Genomic DNA, 19,929 nt, shown 5'->3' on the forward strand with positions numbered 1-19,929 from the left:
AACACACTATATGTATACATATATATGTATAGATATGTATGTATAGATATACAGTTGCTGCACAAGAAAAATTGGATCTAGAAAAAAGGTAAAAAAAAAAACCTGAGAAGGAAAATAAAAATGCAAGTAAACAATAACAGAAAGAGTGGAAATGCTATGTTGTGGTCCACATTCGTTTCCCAGTGTTCTTTCCCTGGGTGTAGCTGGTTCTGTTCATTACTGATGAGTTGGAACTGATTTGGATCATTTCATTGTTAAGAGAGCCCAGGTGGACCATCATTAAAGGACTTGAGCTTGTAGTGTGCAGGGAACTTTTCCCAACCATTTTCTCCTGGAAAGCTCATCATGTCATTAAAATGTTGGGATTGAGAATTCCTTATCCTTTATTGAAAACAGAATAGATTTAGGCTTTTCCCCTGATGGGCTATTAGCGACAAAAGGCTGGGGAAATACTGAGGACACTGAGTATGGAAGAGATGAAAAAGGAATTGTTACTGTCTTTAAATAGCTTGGGGCAGAATTAGCACTAGTCTATAGCTTTCACTTCTATATAAGAGTCCTGACAAATGGGGCTGTTTAAAAATGCAATAGCTTGCCTGGAGAGTGTATACTGTTCTAGAGTATTCAAATGTTGGTTCAAATAATATGGGCAGGCAGAGAAGGGATTCATCCCTCTTCTTGTGGGAGCACGACTGGAGACGTTAGGGTTCCCTTTTGAATCAAAGATTCTGTAATAACTAAAAATATTTGAGCTTAAAGTGTTGAGTGACCTGTCCAGAGAATGAGAGGACCATAACTACTATTTCAAACCCGAGAATTGATGGTGTCCATGACATTTCACCAGTTTCTTCAAGACCTCCAGTGATGAGGAATTAATTAGCAGCCGTATTTCATCAAGAACTCCAATAATTAGCTAGTTCATCTTTAAAACGGTTTGATTTGGAATAGTCCCTGGGTACCAAGTATCCAACGGAACTGACTCCCTTCTGGCCAAGCACAAAGCAATGGCCAAATGCTGAGGAAGCATTCATTCCACCCCCCTCCTTTAGCTGCGCTGTCAGTGCTGGAGACAAATATGGCCTCTGTGTTTCCCTTCAGGTTCACTTCTGCCACTGATTTGCAGGAGGGAAATAACCCCTCAAAGGGAAGCCCCTAAAGAAGCCTAGTTAGGACTGGACAGCTGCGAGGGGAGTTGGGGAGCCAGGGCCTCGGCCCGCCTCCGCAGCAAGCTGCGGCCGCCTCCCCGCCCCAAGCAGCCCGGCGGCAGTAGCCGCTTCCCTCGGGCCCCGCCCTAAACCTCCGGTAATCCCTTTCCAATCCTGAGCCCTCCTTTGTGCAGTGGGTGGGGGTCTCCGAGCTCAGGACGCACTCTGGGTGGATGCCCCAGCACCTGAGGCTGGGAGAGCCGCCGCCCCGGCCCACGGCGCCTGCCCGCACTTTATCGCTTCCCTCCAGGCGCCACCCAGCTGCTTATCGCCGAGGTCTGCGACCCGGGAGAGGGAACCGCGCCGCTAGCGGAGCTCTGCTGACGCGGGGCCCAGGCTGCGGAACGCCTGGCACCGCCCCTTGCCGTAGGCCCATCGCGGGGCGGCCCGGGCCGCGCAGGCGCACGGAGCAGCGAGGGAAGTTCGAATGGCCGAGATGGGACCGTGGACAGCGGACTGGACCAAGGATAGCCCCGACTGCCGGGACTCGGCCCGGCTCGGGGGAGCGACAGGCGCGGCCGCCCTGGCTCTGGCGTGGAGGCTCCGAGAAGCGCTGAACGCCGGGCAGGCTCGGTGAGAGGCCGGCCCCATGCAGCCCTTCCACGCTGCCGGGGCTAAGGGGTCCTCGACCCAAAAGAGGGCCGAGGCGAATTGCGTCTTCGGGCACTCCCGGGGCTCTGGAGCGCGCTGCCCCGGGCTCTGTTCTCCTGGGGTTCCGATGGGCTCCGGCTCTGCTTCCCCAGGGGCCCGAGCCACCACCGGGGGTGCTCCAGGCTCTGCTCTCCTTCCGGGTCCGAGGCTTTGCTACCCTGGGGGGCCCGAGGGTGCTCCGGGCTCTGCTTCCCCGGGGCCCGGGCTCGGCAGGGAACTCGGAGCTCTGGTCCCCGGGGGCCCGGGCTCGGCGGGGAACCCGGAGCTCTGGTCCCCGGGGGCCCGGACTCGGCGGGGAACCCGGAGCTCTGCTGCCCGGGGGCTCGGGGCTCGGTGGGGAACCCTGAGCTCTGTTCTCAGAGAGCCCGGGCTTGGCCGGGGCTCTAGGAGCTCTGCAGCCCGAGGCCGGGACGGAGCTGGCCGAGCCTGGCTCGGGCCCCACGCCACTGGCTCTCTGATCCCTCCAGGGAAGTGGAATCGCTGCTGATGCTCGGGGCCGACCCCAACCTGGTGTTGCCGGACGGCGTGGCCGCAGTCCATCTGGCGGCGGGGAGCGAGCAGGAGAGCGGCCTGCAGTGCCTCGCTGTGTTGCTGCGGCACGGAGCGGACCCCAATGCCCGGTACTGTGTCCGGCCCTGCCCCCAGCGTGCCCTGCACAGCCAGAGCCACAGCCTGGCCCTTCCCCACGTTGTCCCGGAACCAGTCCCTTCAGTGCCACTAGGAGATCCTTGTTCCAGCTTCCCCTTCCCGGGGAGACCAGCTCCCATCCCAGCCTTTCTCCCTAGGCCGGGTCCTGGGGGCAGGAAACCGCGCGTCCACCCTCAGTGCAAAGACCGCCCCTCCCCCTAAACCTGAGGGCGGGGGCGGGGCCCTGGTTGTCAGAAAACCCCCTCCCCCCCCCTCCTCCCTCCGCCTGGCCGGCCGTAAGAGACAGCTGGTGATCCCAGGCTCTCATTGCCCCCTCTAGGTCCGAGGATGCTCTGACCCCTGTGCATGTGGCTGCCTCCTGGGGTTGTTACAAGTGCCTGAAACTCCTTCTGAGGGAAGGAGGTGACCCTGAGCTTCAGGACCAGGTGCCCGCCTGTGCGGGGTGGGGGTGGAACTTGGGGTTCTTTAGTGGGTGGGGAAAGGCGGGGTCTTCCAGAATGGCCCTGTAGCCTCCAGTGGGGCCGGAGGACTGGTCTCAAGGCTTTGTTCTTAGGATGGGAAAAGAGCGCTGGACCTGGCTGTGGAGCAGGAGAACAAGGCGTGTGTGGAAATCCTGAGGGAGCGGGCTGCCTCCCAAGGGCTGCTCCCCTGTCCAGCCCTTTGCAGAGAGCAGGATCAAAGCCCCAGCTTCTCGGCCCTCAATGGAGACGACCTGGACACCAGCATCTGGGGACTTTCAGATATGACTGTTAGCCCGTGGCCTCTGGGCAGCCCAGTCAGAACCCAGCTGGATGGTCCTGAGGTGGGGGGTGAAGCTTTGGGGGCTGAGCACACCCTCCCAAGCCAGGCTCTCCCAGCCCATCCTCAGCCCACAAAGGGAAAAGGGCTTGGGGTGGATAAACTCTCTGGATCTGACTTCAGCTTCCCTGCCCCCCTCTTTCCCCAGCCCACTTCCTCACCTTCCGCAGCTCCTACACTGGGCTCTCTGCCCCACTTGGGCCTGGAGGACAAACCTCCGGACCACAGCCGCCTCTCTCACCCAGACCCAGACCTGTCCTATGAAGATCTAGATGAGACCCTGTCTAGCTCCCTCCCTACTGCTAGGGACACTTCCTCTACTGACTCCTTTCTCACTGCTGTGGAAGCCTTTGAGCCTGATGGCCACGGACCCGAGGCTGTCCCATCCACCCCCTCCGTCCCGGGTACCAATGTGGCTGCGCCGTCTCTGCTCAGGGAGAGTAGGAGTGGGTCCCAGCCGGGCAGCACTGCAGGGACCAGCCCCACCCAAAGAGAGCCCTTGGACATGTGTGCCCCGGATAGCAGGGCTCCCCAGACATCAGGGCCCCCCAGGAAGGAGCTGCTTTATACAGCCCTGAGGGCTGAGCTCAGGGCCATGATCCTGAGTGCCGAGCACTCCCAGCCCGCTATAGAGGAATTGGGCATGCTGCCAGGCAGGGTGGACCCTGTGAGCCAGCTAAGTGCCCAACTGAGGGGGCTGGTTCTGGGTTCTCCCCCAGAGTCCCAAGAGTTGGTTACTACTAGGACATCCTGTGAGCTGCAGGGCTTGGTCTCCCACAGTGGCGAAGGCTACAGGTCCTTTTCTGACCAGAGAGTGGAACAGGGCCCACCCCTGAAAGTGCTGCCAGGAAGGGGTGGCCCAAGCTCCCTGGACAATGAGACTCCCGGGCAAAGAAAGCCCCCAACTCTGGGCAGGTTAGAAGAGGGCGGAGTGAGTCCCCTCCCTCCCCAGACTGGCCACTCAGTAGCATTCGCTGAAGACGACCTATTTAATGAGTTCCTGACCGATGACAAGACTTCCCAGAGCAGTGAGGATATGGATGGGGCCAGTGTGTGGCTGACAGAGGATGGGGAAGATGAAGATGACCACATCCCCCAAAGCCACAGGACCAGCTCCTGCCAGAATCGCATCGGGAAGTCTCCAGAGGCACCTAGTCCAACCCTGCATCCTCGACCATTCCCTGTGGGACGCTCCCCGCAGCCTTCTGGACCAGAGCCTCTGAGTGCTGATCCCAAACCCGGGCCCAGCTTCCCAGACCAGCATCTACCACGTGCTGAGGACACAGTCGCGGATAGGGAATGTGGCTGTCATCCAGCCCTACCCTTCCCAGCACGAGGCCCTTCCACCCTGCCCAACCAGGAGCAGTCATGTCAGTGGCAGGCCCTTGGGGAGAGCCCAGGCTCGGGTCCCGCCTTCCCCAGACAATACTACCTCAAGCAACTGAAGGAGGGGAGCCCTGGGGGGCCAGCTGGTGAGTGATGGGTGATGGGAACGGTCTTAGGGAGTCTTCCCAGTTATCCCGGAGCCTACCAGGCTCCCAGCTCCCACTGGCTCTGCCAGTGAGTCACTGACACTGTTTCTTCCTGAAGGGATTCGTCCAGATAAATGCTGTCCCTCCCCTCCCCCCCCCAGCCTGAGGAGGCTACACTGACCCCATTTTCTCTCCTGGCCTGGACATGGTCCTGCCACAGCAAGGTACAGCCGTGAGCTGACTCTGGCCCTGCAGACAGGCTGTGTGCCTAATGCCCAGGATGATGAGGATGTCCTGGCTCAGCAGTTCGACCAGCCAGACCCAACCCAGAGGTGGCGTGAGGGGACTGTGAAGTCAAGTTTCACCTACCTGCTGCTGGACCCCAGGTATGTAACTCACCGGCTTTTCCTTTCCCTGGAGCTTGGTTTCCTCAACTAACCTAAAGGGACAGAGCTCTGGGCCGGCATTGGGAAGACCCCAGTTCAAATAATGCCTCAGACACTTCCTAGCTGTGTGATCAGTCAGTTCACCTGTGTATGCCTTAATCCCCTGGAGAAGAAAATGGCAAACCCACTGCAGCACCTTTGCCAAGAAAAACCCCGTGGACAGTCTTGGGATGCCATGATCCACGAGGTTACAGAGTCACAAAGACTGAGCAATGACAAAATCCTGTCTAGTTCTAATGTGTTCTTCCAATTTAAGTTCTAAAGTCCCTCTCACAACCCTAAAATTCTGTGTTCTAAGGGCCCTCCCAGCTCTGACCTCCTGGGTTCTAAGGGCCCTCCCAGCTCTGACCTGCTGGGTTCTAAGGGCCCTCTCAGCTCTGACCTCCTGGGTTCTAAGGACCTTCCCAGCAGTGATATAATATATTCTAAGTGGCCTCTCAGGAGGGACATTCTTTGTTCTAAGGGCCCTCCTAAGTCTGATATTTTAGTATTCTAAGGCCCCTTCTGGCTCTGACATTCAGTATTCTAAGGGCCTTTCCATCTCTAACATACTGTAATCTATATTCTTTGGATGCTTCTAACTTCTTCACACAAATACATAAAAAGGCTAAGTTCATTAAACAAAGGGGAAAAAATGAAATAGAGAAAGCTTCACTACTTACAAATGGACATGGGAAAACTGGTTGGTTTGTTAAAAGAGAATTCTAAGGGAGTGAGAGAGTCATTAATAACTGGTGAGAATATGAAAAAGACCAATAGTAAGGCTTTTTTTTCTTTTTAGGTAAATGGACAAGCAGTAGGGTAGGAAATGTGTCAGACCTTCATCCTGAATTCCAGCTTTATGATAGACTTAAATATAAGAAAGAACTACTACCAAAAAGTGGAAGGAAATGAAATAATGTTTTTGATCTTAATTGTAGAAGGAAGATGATTTTTCCTCCCTCTCAAATAGAAGGAATCATTGAGGACAGGATAGATGTCTTGATATAAAATGTTAACATGCTTTCCAACAAAAAGAAATGTGATCAAAATGAAAAGAAGGTAGATTGGGGAAAAGTTTGTGTCAGAAATGAATTTGAATTAAAAATTCACCATCTAAAATACATGAGAAGTGTTTTAAAAAAAAAAAAAACCTTAGAAAGGTGGCTCCTAGTCCTTAATGGATAATGGAGCAGGGCAGTAATGGAGTGAAGGGGGTTTGGATACTATCATAGCATGATGAATGACCATTGATAGGTAATTTAAGACAAGGCTTCTTAAATTTTGTCCAGTCAAGACCCTTGTTCACCCAATAAATTTTTATCCCACCCCAGGTGTTTAAAACAAGTATACAAATCGAATATTTACTTATAATAAACCATAATTTTGTCACCCCCATATTCAGTTATAAAACCCCATGTGGGGTCACAAATCACAGTTTAAGAAGCTGGAATTGAGGAAAAGTATAGGACAGACTGGTACTATGGGTAGCATATGTTGTGGAGGGTTTCCCCCCATAAAAAAATGTTTTTACCCCAGGGTGACCCAGAATCTACCCTCCCATTGTCACATCCTGAGCCCCGCTGAATGCTTCCAGACCTTTATACAAGCCATCTTCTACGTGGGTAAAGGCACTCGGACGCGGCCATACTCCCACCTGTCCGAGGCCCTGCGTCATCGCCGGGACCGGCAGAAGCAGGTGCTGGGGCTGCAGGTGCCGGGAAGAGGGGGTGACTGCATTGATGGATCTGTGACCTAATCTCTCTCCTCCCAGACTTGCCCCAAGGTGGCGCGCATCCTGGACATTTGGGCAAGTGGCCACGGGGTGGTCTCCCTGCACTGCTTCCAGAATGTCGTGGCGGTGGAAGCCTATACACGGGAGGCGTGTCTGGTGGATGCCCTTGGTGGGTACCGGTTGGGGCCCTGCCCCACAAAGCCCCTCCCTGGGGAAGACCTGGGGCCTTGCCCTGCGCGGAACAAGTTCCCTCTATATAGACAGGGCCTTTCTCTTTTCAGGGACACAGGTGCTCTCTAATCAGAAGAAGGGCCACTACTATGGGGTGGTGGCAAGTTGGCCGGCTCCACGGCGCAGATGGCTGGGCGTGCACCTGCTGCACCGCGCGTTGGCCATCTTCCTAGCGGAGGGGGAGAGGCAGCTCCGGCCCCCAGACATCCAGGCTGGCACCTGAGAAGGATCAACCGTGGGCTGCTGAAACTGGGCCGTGAATGGCTCTGTCTTCCCCCAGCACCCAGGTCAGACCCCAATTGGGCATGCCCGGATCGGACCTCGAGTGGGCAGACCCTGAGTGACCCTCAGACAAGGAGACGGGTCTGCCGGGGACCCCAATGGCTTGAGCTCCTCTCCAGTGTTCACTGAGATGGTCCCCAGCCCTGTGTGGCCACATGGGTTCTGTGTTATGACTGTTGGAAGCTGCCCGGCATGGCTCTGCTCGGCCCTGTCTACAGCTGGGGGTCAGTGCTGACGAATTCAACGGCCCCATTTCTAGGCCTTCAGCTGCGGTGGGTGCAGCCGGTGACGTCCTTGGCTGAGGGTCCCATTTCTTTCTCTGTGGGACGGCTACCCCTATAATCGGTGGGGTCAAAGGCTCTCTCCCAGGAAAATGGCGTGCTGGCTAGCTTCCTGCCCAGTTCCTGGCTCTGGGGATACAGGCCCCAGTACTTCCAGCTGTTAGTGGCCAAAGGGTTTTCAACAAAGCCTCGTGACATGGATGATGGAGGCCTTAGCCATAGATTCCTAGCATACCAACCATGGGAGGGACCCCACATTCTCTCCACCTGCTTCCTCTTATAGGTCCGAAAACAGGCCTACAGGGAGGAAGGGACTCACCTAATGTCATCCTGCTTATAAATCAAATACCAGGGCTGTGACTGGCACCCAGAGAACCTGCTTCCAAGCCCCAGGCTCTTTAGGCCAGGCTATGAGCCTGCAAGAGGACCCCATTTACAGAAGCTAGTTTTTTTTCCCCTTGATTTTAGCCACAAAGAACCTTTTTGTCTCAGAGGTATTTGCCCAAGGTCACACAGCTAGTCCCACTTCTGGAGCTTCGAAGCCTTGCTATTCTTCCCAAAGCCTAGTGAATGAGCAGGCTGACAAATGACCATTCTGACTCAGTGGGTGATAGAAAAGTTAGGTGTTGGAATCTTTACAAAGTGTTAAGCCATTGGAGTTGATTTGATCTTAGAAAGAGATATTTTGGGCCAGAACTTGAAACAAGGTACTAAGTGGAACTGATAGAAACAATGGTTAAATCTAGTTTAGCATTGATTTAATCCTACAACAAATAATGGTTTCCCAGTGATATAATGATGGGTGTGTACTCAGTGCACAGTATATAAGCAAGAAGCTCTCAGGGCCACGGGGATTCTGGAAGAAACCCCAAGAGCCCTATCTTCGAGGCAAGAGAGAGATTCATCGCATCTTCCAACTTGGTGCTGGCTGGAGGCTGAAGAAAGCAGAGGCAGAAGCCAAGGACAAAGCTGCAAGAGCTCTTGGAGCCAGGCAGAGAGATAGGCCTCAACTAACCGGGCTAATTTTGAAGGAGAAACAAACGTTTGCATTTTTATCAGCTGGCTGCATTTTGGAGTAATTATTTATTTCAACTGAGACTAAGGTTGCTTCCAGAAAACCTTCACAGTTAGGGACCAGGTCAGAGCGAGTCCATCATAAACCAAGCACCTGCTCATGCAGACAAAGCTCGGGGACCCAGATAATCCCCACCAGGATCCCACCCAAAGTGGGTGAAGGGTCTTCCCAATAGCATCTCCTTAAGGTGACCTTTCTCCCACCAGGGTCTTAACCTGAGGTCTATGGAATCCCTTTTTCTTTTGGAGGCCCAGGACCACCCAGCTACTGTCTGCCTGGTGTTCTCAGGCTGGCATTCTGTCCATCTGCCTCCCTCTGTGAACTTTATAAAAAATGTACTAATTTGATAATTTCAATCTAATTGGTTTCCTTTGTAATCCCATCTCTTTTATTTGATGCGTGTTTTTGAGCAGGGGGCTCGCCAGAAGTAGCAGGCTGGGTCTGGGGGGGCATCAGCTCCATGCCGGGAGTCCAGTTCACAACACACAAGGCCCGTGGATGACGCTGATTGTCACATTTATTGGGCTACAGCTTGTGGTCTGCACAATCCACATCTGCTTCCCCACCGGCCCACCCGCTTCCATCCCTGCCCCCACGGGCAATCATCTCCCGTCTCAGGCTGAAAAAGGTTTTCCAGCTGGGAGGAGCCCCATCAGGGGGAGTAGGTGTCCCTGGTCAAGTGGGGGGGAGGAAGAGAAGGGGAGGGAGGGAAGGAGAATCCTTCCCCAGGAGCAGTCGTACCGATGATGGGGAGAACTCTCAACTTCTAGAAATCAGTCCTCAGCCAAGAGACACACAAGACAGATGCCCAGTGGGGAGACAAAGGAGACCTTAATACTGAGCACTGGAATGGGGGTGGGGGAGGTTGCAACATGGAAGGAGGCGAGTTTCTGTACAAGGTCCTTAAATATAGAGAGGGTGATTTCCAGCTCCCTAGAAATATGGGGGATGGTGCAACTAGTCTTGCTGGGGGGTAGCCAGAGGCCACAGCTGAGCAGGGGAAGGGTCTTCCCCACTGCTGTTTTGGCCAGGCTGGGTGGGTGTCAAACCCTTCCAGAAAGCCAGGCCTGGCCAGTCTCTCTCCCAGGAGGGCAGGGGTTTATCCCTAATTTTCCCGGGCAGTCTGCCTCAGGGACCCCTCTCCCCAATTAGCGCCTACAGGTACGCAAAGGAGACAAGCAAGAAAGGGGATGGGGTTGGGGGGAGGCTTCAGCCCCCTCCTCAGTGGCCAGTCTGGCCCTGCTGGACAACTCCAAATGCCACTGGGCAGCCCCCTATGGGCGCCTTGATCCCTGGATGGGGAGGGGCCCCCTCCATCGTGGCTTTCCTCTCCCCCTCCATTAGCCGGAGGGAGGGCAACCATGGCCCTCCCTGAGGCCTGAGGGAAGGCGCCTTCTCCTGCAGCTCCCCGCCTCTTGAAAAGCGCCCCATCGGTCTGTCTGTCCGTCCGTCCATCCACTTTATTTCTTCTCAGTGGCACTGGCATCAGGATGTACAGGAGGCCCCAGGACCTCTGGCTCCCACAGAAGGAATTCATGAAGTAGCGTGTTGACTGTCTCTGGACATTCTAGCATCACCATGTGGCTGCCCTCATCGATGAGCTTCAGGAAAGCTAAGAGGAGGATCTGGAGGAGGGAAGGCCAGAAGTCAGTCCATCCAGCCCCCTGCTGTGGCGCAGGTCCCCCAAACAGACCCTCCTCCTCAGAGGAGCCAGGCTCCCTCACAAGCTACCCTGCCCAGCCCGAGATGGGCACCGAATGGCGTTCTGCAACCTGACCTTCCCCGAGGAAGTCCTTCCCTCAGCCTCCCACAGCGTCTGTTCAGGAATCCTTTTCTCTTCATTCCTGCATTCATTTGCCTCAAGAACCAGGATTCTATCCCTCCTCCCGGGCTCCCAGGGCTCCATACCCCCCGCGGGGGCCAGCCTTCCTTACTCCTCCCCAAGGACCCAGCCCAGTATTTCCGGGGCCCTTGCAGCTCTTCCCCTGGTGACAGACAGAAAGGGCAGGGCTGGCAGCCCGTCCTCCCCACCTCTGCCATACGCTGGTCCTCTTCCACAGGCACAAATTTGTCGTGCATGCCGTGCACCAGCAGGACGGGGACGGTGAGCTCAGCGTGGTAGACCTCATCCCCTTCTGGCCAGTACTGCCCACTCATCATGGCCCGGAGCACAAAGGATGAGACATTGAAGGCATTGCCCTCCTTCAGCAGCTGTTTCTCCTTGGCCCCCTGGCGGGCAAAGCCGGCCCTATGGGGGCAAGAGGGGGGTGGGGGTGGAAATCAGGGTCTGTGGCTGAACCACAGCATCCCACCCGCCCTGCAATCAGGGCCATGTCCCCTCCTGAGTCTCCCCATGGGCATCGTGGCCGGCCTGAAGCCAGGATACCTTCCTTTCAGGGTCACCCTGAAGGGGCAGGGGATTGTTCCCTTTAAGATTATCACTGAAACTGTTTCCTTTTGGTCTGCGACCCCTTTTGGAGTCTCAGCCCCCGCTGGGGAAGGCATATCCCCCAGACAGGTTATCTTGTGGGGGCGCCAGAGCCTTGATTCAATCAGAAATCCTGCTAATTCCAAGTGGAGACCCAGGCCGGAGGCCCATAAGCAGCCAGGCCCGGGAACTCCTTGTGACCCCTTTGAAGGGCAGTTTCTGAACTCTCTCCTTGCAGAGGGTCCCCAGCAGCTCGGCCCGCCCACTGAGAAGGCCTTCTCCGTGTAGTGTTAGCCTCCATTTCCCTAACAGGACTTTGCCACCAAAGGGGTTGGTCTCTCAGCAAAACTGGCTTCCTGCCCCACACAGACTTCCGGTTTTGCCAGTTAGTAAGTGGGGTTTCATGAATTCTTTCATGAAGAACCTGCGCCCATCATAAGGGGATTTTAACAACTCCCTGACTGCTGCCAACCATCAACCCCACGGGCACCGCGCCAGCCTGGAACACCCTGCAGGCGTCCTGCCCGCCCCGAAGTCAAGGCCGACCCCACGTCAGGAGCCCCCTCCCCAGAGACTGTGGGCCCGGGTCTCACTTGAGGAAGCTCCAGGCCAGGCAAGGGGAGAGGCATCGGAGAACGCAGGTGGGCATGTTGAAGATGGAGCACAGGCTTGGCTCCAGGGCCGTGGGGCCCCCACCATTGATCATGATCACCTTATGAACCAGTTCCGGGTATTCGTGGGCCAGAAACGTGCAAAAGGAAACCCTGCAGTGGGGAGAGGGGGGCTGCTCAGAACGGGGAGGAAGAGGCAGGGTCCCTGGGACTCCTGGAGAGCCTCCCCAGGCCACGAGCCCCTCACTTTCCTAGCATTTAAGACCCAGGCACTTCATGAGAGTCAGTCCTATTGTCATAATCATTAAGTGCCTACTGTGTGCAAGGTGCTCAGGAGGCCAAATAAAAATTAAGTCCCTGTCCCCAGAGGGCAGGGGCAATTGGGGGAGGGGGTGCCCCTTATCACTACCCCCTGCTTTTTAAATCAGGGAAATGGCTCCTGAGGCAGCTTGGCCAAGGCTGTGTGACAAATGGTGGCTGAGAGGACAAAGCCCAGCCTCCTCCGACTCAGAAGTGGCGCCCCCTACTGCTCCCCACTGCCCCGGACTCCGCCGCCGCTCCCCCCCCAGCCCCGGGGCCCCCCGCCCGCGGTGCCCCCCCCCCGTGCCCCCCCCCCTGTGCCCCCCTCCCTGCCCCCACATTCATGCTCCCTCTCCTCTGCCCGCGGTGCCCCCCCCCCGCCCTGGCTCCCCCAGCCCCGGGCCCCCCCAGGCTCCCCGCCCGCCCCGGCGCCCCTCCTCTCTGCGCCTCACCCGTAAGAATGCCCGATGAGCACGTTCCGCCGCTTGGCGTAGCGCTTGAAGATGGCCCGCATGTTCCGGCCGGGCGAGAAGGTGTAGGGCGGGCGGCCCTTTGGCGCCGAGCTGGGCCTTCCGCCAGGTCCGGAGCCACCACCTCGTAGCCCAGGCCCACGAAGAAGTCCAGCTGCTCCTTCCAGATGGCCAGGGAGCCGCCCACGCCGTGGATGAAGAAGAGGACCACGTCGGCCTGGGCGCCCTTGCAGCTGGTGACGCGCTTCTCACAGTCGATGTTGATGGGCTTGCGCCCCGCCGGCCGCCTGCGGGCCCGAGCCGGGCGCGCCGCGTCCCCCGCCGAGGACACGTTCCCCAGGGAGGAGGAGGGCTCGGGCATCTCCAGCTCCAGCGTGGAGGCGGGCTCCCCCACGCCGCTGTAGCCCTGCAGCAGGTCCGAGCGCAGCACGTCCCCGAGGTTCTCCACCACCAGCTGCCCGTTGCGGTAGACGGTGATGCGCCGCTTGCAGTGCACCAGGCCGCCCCGCTCCCCCTCCGGCGGCGGCGGGGCTGGGGGCTGGTCTCCCACGGGCGGCGGGCACACGTGCTTCACGCGGAGGATTCTCCCCGGCTTCACCTCCACAAAGGTGTAGCCGTCGCTGGACTCGACGCTCTCCAGAGGGCCCACGGCGTTGGCCGCCGAGCCCAGGAGGCAGCACATGATGCCGTCGGCCACACCGGTCAGCATGGTGCGTCCTGCGGGAGAAAGGGCCGCAGGTGAGGGCGGGCGCGCGGGAGCCTCCGGTCCCCCTGCAGACTTCCGGAGGAAGGCTAATGACGCAGGCCGACCACAACGGAAGGCTCTTGGGTGCAGGACTTGGGGCTGGAAAGGGCCCAGTCCTACTTCCCGGATAAGGAAACTGCCAGAACTGGCAGTCCAGGCCCCGTGTCCCAGGGCCCTCCCAGCTCCCACAGTCCAGGCCCCGTGTCCCAGGGCCCTCCCAGCTCCCACAGTCCAGGCCCCGTGTCCCAGGGCCCTCCCAGCTCCCACAGTCCAGGCCCCGTGTCCCAGGGCCCTCCCAGCTCCCACAGTCCAGGCCCCGTGTCCCAGGGCCCTCCCAGCTCCCACAGTCCAGGCCCCGTGTCCCAGGGCCCTCCCAGCTCCCACAGTCCAGGCCCCGTGTCCCAGGGCCCTCCCAGCTCCCACAGTCCAGGCCCCGTGTCCCAGGGCCCTCCCAGCTCCCACAGTCCAGGCCCCGTGTCCCAGGGCCCTCCCAGCTCCCACAGTCCAGGCCCCGTGTCCCAGGGCCCTCCCAGCTCCCCCAGTCCAGGCCCCGTGTCCCAGGGCCCTCCCAGCTCCCACAGTCCAGGCCCCGTGTCCCAGGGCCCTCCCAGCTCCCACAGTCCAGGTCCCCTGTCCCAGGGCCCTCCAAGCTCCCACAGTCCAGGTCCCCTGTCCCAAAGCCCTACCAGCTCTGACACCTTAGGCCCCATGTTTCAGGGCCTTCCCAGCTCTGACATGTCATATTCCATGTTCTAAGGGCCTTTTCAGAGCTATGGTATGGTATATATATATTCAGAGATATGGTATGTTAGAATATATGATTCTAAACCCTACTAGAGGGCCAGCCAGGTGCCACAGTGGACAGAGCACCAGCCCTGAAATCCAGAGGACCTGAGTTCAAATTTAGCCTCAAACACCTAACACTTTCCTGGCTGTGTGACCCTGGGCAAGTCACTTAACCCCAACTGCCTCAGGGGGAAAGAAAAAAAATTTGTCCCTTGACTTGGAGATGGGTTCAACCCTAAATTCCATTAGATCTTTAAGTTGCTTAGAACTTGATGAACCTTTAGATTAATTCTTGGGAGATCTGGGACAATAAATGAGTCTTACCTGAAGAAGGTTCACACCCTCTCACCCCATCCCCCTTACTCTTCTCTGTCTCTCCCTCTCCCTCCCTCCCTCCCTCTTTTCTCCTACCCCCCATGCACACACAGCACCTTGTCCTATCCCCTCCTTTGTTAAGGATATATATATATATATATATATATATATATATATATATATATGTATATATATGTGTGTATATATATATATATATATATATATATATATATATATATATATATTTTGCTTTTACAGGACCAAATTCTCCCCTTCCCCTTTATTCTCTCTTTCCTAAGAACCATGGAGGGGAAATGGTTATGTCTCAAAACGCAAAGGGCAGAATTTCAGAGTGCCCCAGGGGAAGGGGAGGAAGGCAGAGGGTCCCAGCCTGGCCGGAATCGATGGGCTCCGGCTGGCCCCTCAGCTGAGACTTGGTGTCTCTGTGAAGGCCTTGGAAGGAATTTCCAGAGCAGGGATCAGGGACAGAGTCCAAATCTGTAGGCGTCTTTTTCATACCAGCCTCCAGGGGATGCTTTCTCAGGCCTATGGGGGAGTGGATGGAGGCGCTGAGCTGGGCTAGGAAAACAACCCAACAGCCTGGTGTAAAAAGCCCAGAAATGTCTGGGCAGAGGGGACATGCCAGAAGTCACCTCGCTCAGGGAGCCTGGCCTCAAAAACAGCCCCACCAGGAGAATGGGGGCAGATTCCACTCAGGCAGTCCTCGCCTGAGGGAAGATCCTCCCAGATGTCTGACCTGCCGCTGTTCTCACTTCAGGGAAGGGTGGCCAGGGAGCTCCGGAGGCCCCAGCTCCATATGTGAGAACTGATTGGATTGGGGGGATGGGCAGAGCTTACGGCAAGGCCCCCTGATCCCAGAGGTGGAAGTAAGTAAGTAAGCTCCAAGGCTGGAGGGGCTAGCTAGGGTCAGCCCCCAAGGAACTTTTGGGGAGGGGGGAAATCCTAGACTCACAACGTTAAAGATAACGTGAGAGATAAAGAGGGACAGACCTCAGACCCGGGGAAGAAGTGGGGAAGGGGCTGCTCTCTGATGGGGAGGTCGGTTGGATTTGGGGAATAGATGGGATATGGTAGAAGGGCATAGGAGAATAACACTAGAGGATACTCATTCTTTCTTTCATTCTTTAGGTTCAACCAATATGAAGTGACTGCTGTATGCAGAGCAGTCCTGGAACTATTTCATTCCATTAAGTGACCGCTGTATGCACAGCAGTCTTGGAACTGTTTCATTCCTTAGTTCAACAAATATAAAGTGACTGCTGTGTGCAGAGTAGTCGTGGAACTGTTTCATTCTGTTAAGTGCCTGCTGTATGCAGAGCAGTCCTGGAACTGTTTCATTCCTTAGTTCAACAAATATAAAGTGACTGCTGTGTGCAGAGTAGTCGTGGAACTGTTTCATTCCATTAAGTGCCTGCTGTATGCAGAGCAGTCCTGGAACTGTTTCATTCCTTAGTTCAATAAATATAAAGTGACTGCTGTGTGCAGAGCAGTCTTGGAACTGTTTCATTCCGTTAAGTGCCTGTTATATGCAGAGCAGTTCTAGAACTGTTTCATTCCATTAAATGACTGCTGTATGCAGAGCAGTCCTGGAACTGTTTCATTCCTTAGTTCAAGAAAAATGAAGTAACTGCTTTATGCAGATCAGTCTTGCCAACAGTTGCACTCCCTAGTTCAACAAATATTAAGTGACTGCTGTCTGCAGAGCAGTCCCGAACTGAAGTCAGGAGTCCAGAATGCAAACTCCAGTTCCATTACTATTTGACCTTGAAGTTATTTAACCTGTTTGGACCTCGGTTTCTTCTTTTGTACAGTAAGGGGGGATTGGGCTAGCTGATCTCCTTTAGTTCTAAACTTAAAATTAAGATCCTATGATTCTTGGTGCTAGGGAAAAGATGAAAGTAACATAAGACAGAGGTCCTGTCCTTATAGGATTCACAGTCTGGTATATATATAGTTAGGATTTTTAATTATGTTACACAAATGTTTTGCTTTGGTTTGAGCTTTTTATTTTTTGGTCCAGACCTGTGATTTCATTGGTAAAACAAACTTCCTCTAGCCATCCAGAATTGCCCCTTAGAAAGTTAAGAGTGTGGCAGGGGATGGGGAAGGGGGATGCATTGGGATGAAATCACTTGCCCAGGATCAAACAACTCAGGATATGTCAGAGGTAAGACTTGAATCCAGGTCAGCTCTTTAATCTACCACATTAAACTGCCTCTTGAGTAGTTTAGAAAGGGGCAAAATCAGATCTCTAAGGAATCAAGCAGATATAGAAGAGATAGTATTTGATTTCCGGAGCCAGAAAGGGGCAGAGAGACCATTCCAGACCTGCACAACTGCAGGGAATTAAATGAGCAGAAGAGCACCAGAGAGCTTTGAGGGACAGAGCTATCCAATCTGGCTTGATGGGTAATCTAATACTGAAAAGCTAAATGTGGTGCAAGATTTCGGAGGGCTTGGATGTCAGCTGGATGACAGGAGGAGGGTTCGGGTAGATGCCTGGGAAAGGTGTGGGTGACAGAGAGACAGGATATGGAAGGGAATAATGTGGGGAGATGGGGATGTGGAAGTGGGGGGGGCCGCGTATGGAAGAGGAAACACTTGAGGATGCAGGCTCCATTGTGATGTGGGGAGGGGGAGGCACACAGTGCTTAGAGGAATAGGGACTGGAAGATGGGGAGACTGGAGGGGACAAGGGGACATAAGCAGAGGACAGAGGGATAAAGACACAGGGAAGGGACAGAGGGAGAGGCAGGGAAGAGAGGCGCTGGGGACAGGGGATGTTAAGGGGAAGAAGCCCAAGAATGAGACAGGGAGGACTAGGAACCGGGATGAGGGAGGCTTGCATCCTTCTGCCTTTCCCTTCAGCCCCAGCCCCCCCCATTGGTAACCATAGTAACAAGGCTGTGGCCCTGCCTGTCTGTTACATAACAGACATCTTTGGGCCTTGGGGAACACTGTCCCCCTCCCAGGGGAAGGTCACCCTCCTTATAAAGTGGGGGCGCAGCTTAGTCTCCCAGTCCCAGGTCACTTTATCTCAGCCCGTCCTTAAGGTCCAATTGGAGGTGTTGGGGGAGGGGAATCTCTTCCAGAGCTGCTCCAGCCCCACTGGTAGAGCCTGGGCACAATGGGGGGAGGGAACCCAAAAAGAGACAATCGGGAGCAGACATTCTGGATTCTCCCCTTAATGCAGAGGGAGATGCAGCTGAGGCCTGAGGCAGGGGTGGGAGGGGATCTGGGCTGCGTCCTCCCGCGACTGCCTGGGCCTTGGCCCCCATCCTGGACCTGCAGTGACAGCAGAAATGGGGGGTGGGGGCCGAGAGGAGGAGGGGCAGCGGGGTTAGGAGGCAATTGGCAGAGGCATCTGGGAGACCCAGGGTCCAAGTCGGATTCTTCTCCCCGCTCCCCGGCCCTACGGCTCTCAGGGATCACCCCCACTTCCCGGGACCCCATCTTTAATCCCCAGGCTCGCATCCTAGTCCCCGGAATATGATCGCGGGAGGTTTCATCGTCACCCCTCCCCCTAGCCAATCACTCCCCCCAGTCACTGTCTCTCCCATCCCCCATCCTTTCTCTGGCCCCAGGGGGCCTCCTTCCAGATTCTGTGCCCACTGCCACCCCGCCCCCCGCATCTTTGCCCCCCAATTGCTTCTGCCGCCGCCTCCTAGGTGCCCCTTTATCCCCTTCAGGAAGCTCCGACGCCCCAATCCCTTCTCACGCGCGCGCCCCTCCCGCCCCAGACCCCCTGCTCCCGCGCCCGGTCAGTCGTCCTTCGGGCTCACCTCATCGGTGGCCCCCGCGGGCCGGAGCTGCAGGCTGCGGGGGACCCAGGAGTCCGGTCATCCACAGCGACATGCAGTCGCTAGCTTCTACATGGTGGCAGCCGCCTGTTGGAGCAGGGGTTAGAGGGCCCTGGCCTGGCTTCTTCCAGACCCGCTGCCTGGCCGGGGCGCGGGGGTTCGGGGCGCTCGGGGCTCGCAGAGCTCAAGGCGCTCGCATCCCGTAGCCATAGAGAGCGCCTAGGCCCTTTAAATCCCTCCCGGGTGGGAGGGGTGGGGTGGGGGGGGCAGAAAGAGCCCAGCGAGGGGACGGGCAGGCTCCCGAGCCAATCCGCAGCCCCGGCAGTCCTGGCCTAGATAGGAGCCAATCAGAAGCCTCGTGGAGGGAAGGGAGGCGGGCACGGGGCAACCTCCCCCACCCACCCCCACCTCGTCTCTCCTAGCCTAGGTGCGCTGAGCTAGTAGTCTGGGTCTGGGGAGGGGAGGGGGTCTCCTGGAGGTCTCCAGACCCCCCGCTGGAGGGAGGGGCATTTACTCGTCCCTTGCCCGTACCTTGACAGAAACTCTTTCCTACAATGTCTTGGACAAAAGACCACCTGGCCTCCACTTGAATAGCTCCCTGGACGGGGAGCGCACTACCTCCTGACAGACCCGTTCCCCCTGGGGTAGCGCTGATTGTTACATCAAAGCTCAAATCGGCCTCCTCGCCGCTGGCCCCCGCTGCTCCCGCTACTCCCGGACTAGCGCACCGGCCCAGCCTGCTCAAAGGCTTCAAGTCAGCTAGCGCGCGCTGGCCCCGCCATTCCTCCCCCGAGCGCCTCCAGGACCCTTCCTCCAGGGTCCCAGCCAGGAGTAATCCACCCTTTCCTCCTTCTAGAAGATCGATGAATGAGAGTCGCAGTATCAGGCTGGGAATACTGTCTCTGCCCCGTGATTTTAGGCAAGTCAGTCCTTCCGAGCCTCCCATCCCTGTAAAACCCAAGGTGGGAGAGGGGGATTAAAGGATCCCCACCCCAGGAGTCGCGCAGCGCGCGGTTTCATTCAATTCATCCAGCCTTTACTCATTAAAACCAGTACATCTGTCCCGTGCTGGGTGCAGGGAACAGAGAGAAAGGCAGCGATAAACATCACCCCGTACTGGCGGGATACAGCCGGCTGCTGCTTTTAACAAACCGCTCTCCTAAAGAAAAATAATGACCCCACGTTTTCAAGTTTCATCCGTGTTATTAACACGTTCTCCATCACTTTCTGAAATCTACACAATCAAAAGATACAAATCCACCCCTGATTTTGTAACATTTGCCAGTTTCCAAGAGGTAAATACTCACACTGAAAATCGAACGAATCCATCTCCAGCCTGTTCAGCAAGCTTCGGCCCAGCCATGGTTTATACAAGCACACAAGTAAATTAATATAAAGTGAGGTTTTTCTTTTGTTTTTGTCACTTCTCAGTGATTTCCCATTGCTCCAGCTCCATTGAAACAAACAAATCAACACATTAGTAGCTCATGACTCATTTGAAACCTGTCTGATACTTTTCAGTTGAGAGGCCTGTTTCATCATAGGTCTTGTGGAGTCATGATTGGTCACTGTGTTGATCAAAGTTCTGAAGTATTTTGGTATTGTTGGGTGGTGGTGGTTTGTTCTTGTTCTTGTGGTTTGTTTTTTGTT

The 19,929-nt window shown here is 55.9% G+C and overlaps 2 protein-coding genes across 2 annotated transcripts; one reads left to right on the forward strand and one right to left on the reverse strand.

Moving 5' to 3' along the window:
- The first annotated feature begins 214 nt into the window (after window positions 1-214).
- Window positions 215-8,448, forward strand: ANKLE1 (ankyrin repeat and LEM domain containing 1). The gene is made up of 8 exons (XM_031947996.1): window positions 215-1,778; window positions 2,324-2,476; window positions 2,824-2,929; window positions 3,058-4,774; window positions 4,995-5,160; window positions 6,739-6,898; window positions 6,974-7,103; window positions 7,216-8,448. Exons 1-8 carry the CDS (start codon window positions 1,633-1,635, stop codon window positions 7,386-7,388), a joined length of 2,751 nt encoding a protein of 916 aa, XP_031803856.1. The 5' UTR covers window positions 215-1,632; the 3' UTR covers window positions 7,389-8,448.
- An 850-nt stretch (window positions 8,449-9,298) lies between these two features.
- ABHD8 (abhydrolase domain containing 8) lies at window positions 9,299-18,695 on the reverse strand. The gene is given in 6 exon segments (XM_031947997.1): window positions 9,299-10,428; window positions 10,835-11,051; window positions 11,825-11,995; window positions 12,595-12,715; window positions 12,718-13,329; window positions 18,262-18,695. Coding segments are annotated over 5 exon segments (1,278 nt in total). The 5' UTR covers window positions 13,322-13,329; window positions 18,262-18,695; the 3' UTR covers window positions 9,299-10,263.
- Between the last annotated feature and the right edge of the window lie 1,234 nt (window positions 18,696-19,929).

This window comes from Sarcophilus harrisii, chromosome 1, assembly GCF_902635505.1.
Source record: "Sarcophilus harrisii chromosome 1, mSarHar1.11, whole genome shotgun sequence".
Classification (NCBI taxonomy): Eukaryota; Metazoa; Chordata; class Mammalia; order Dasyuromorphia; family Dasyuridae; genus Sarcophilus; species Sarcophilus harrisii.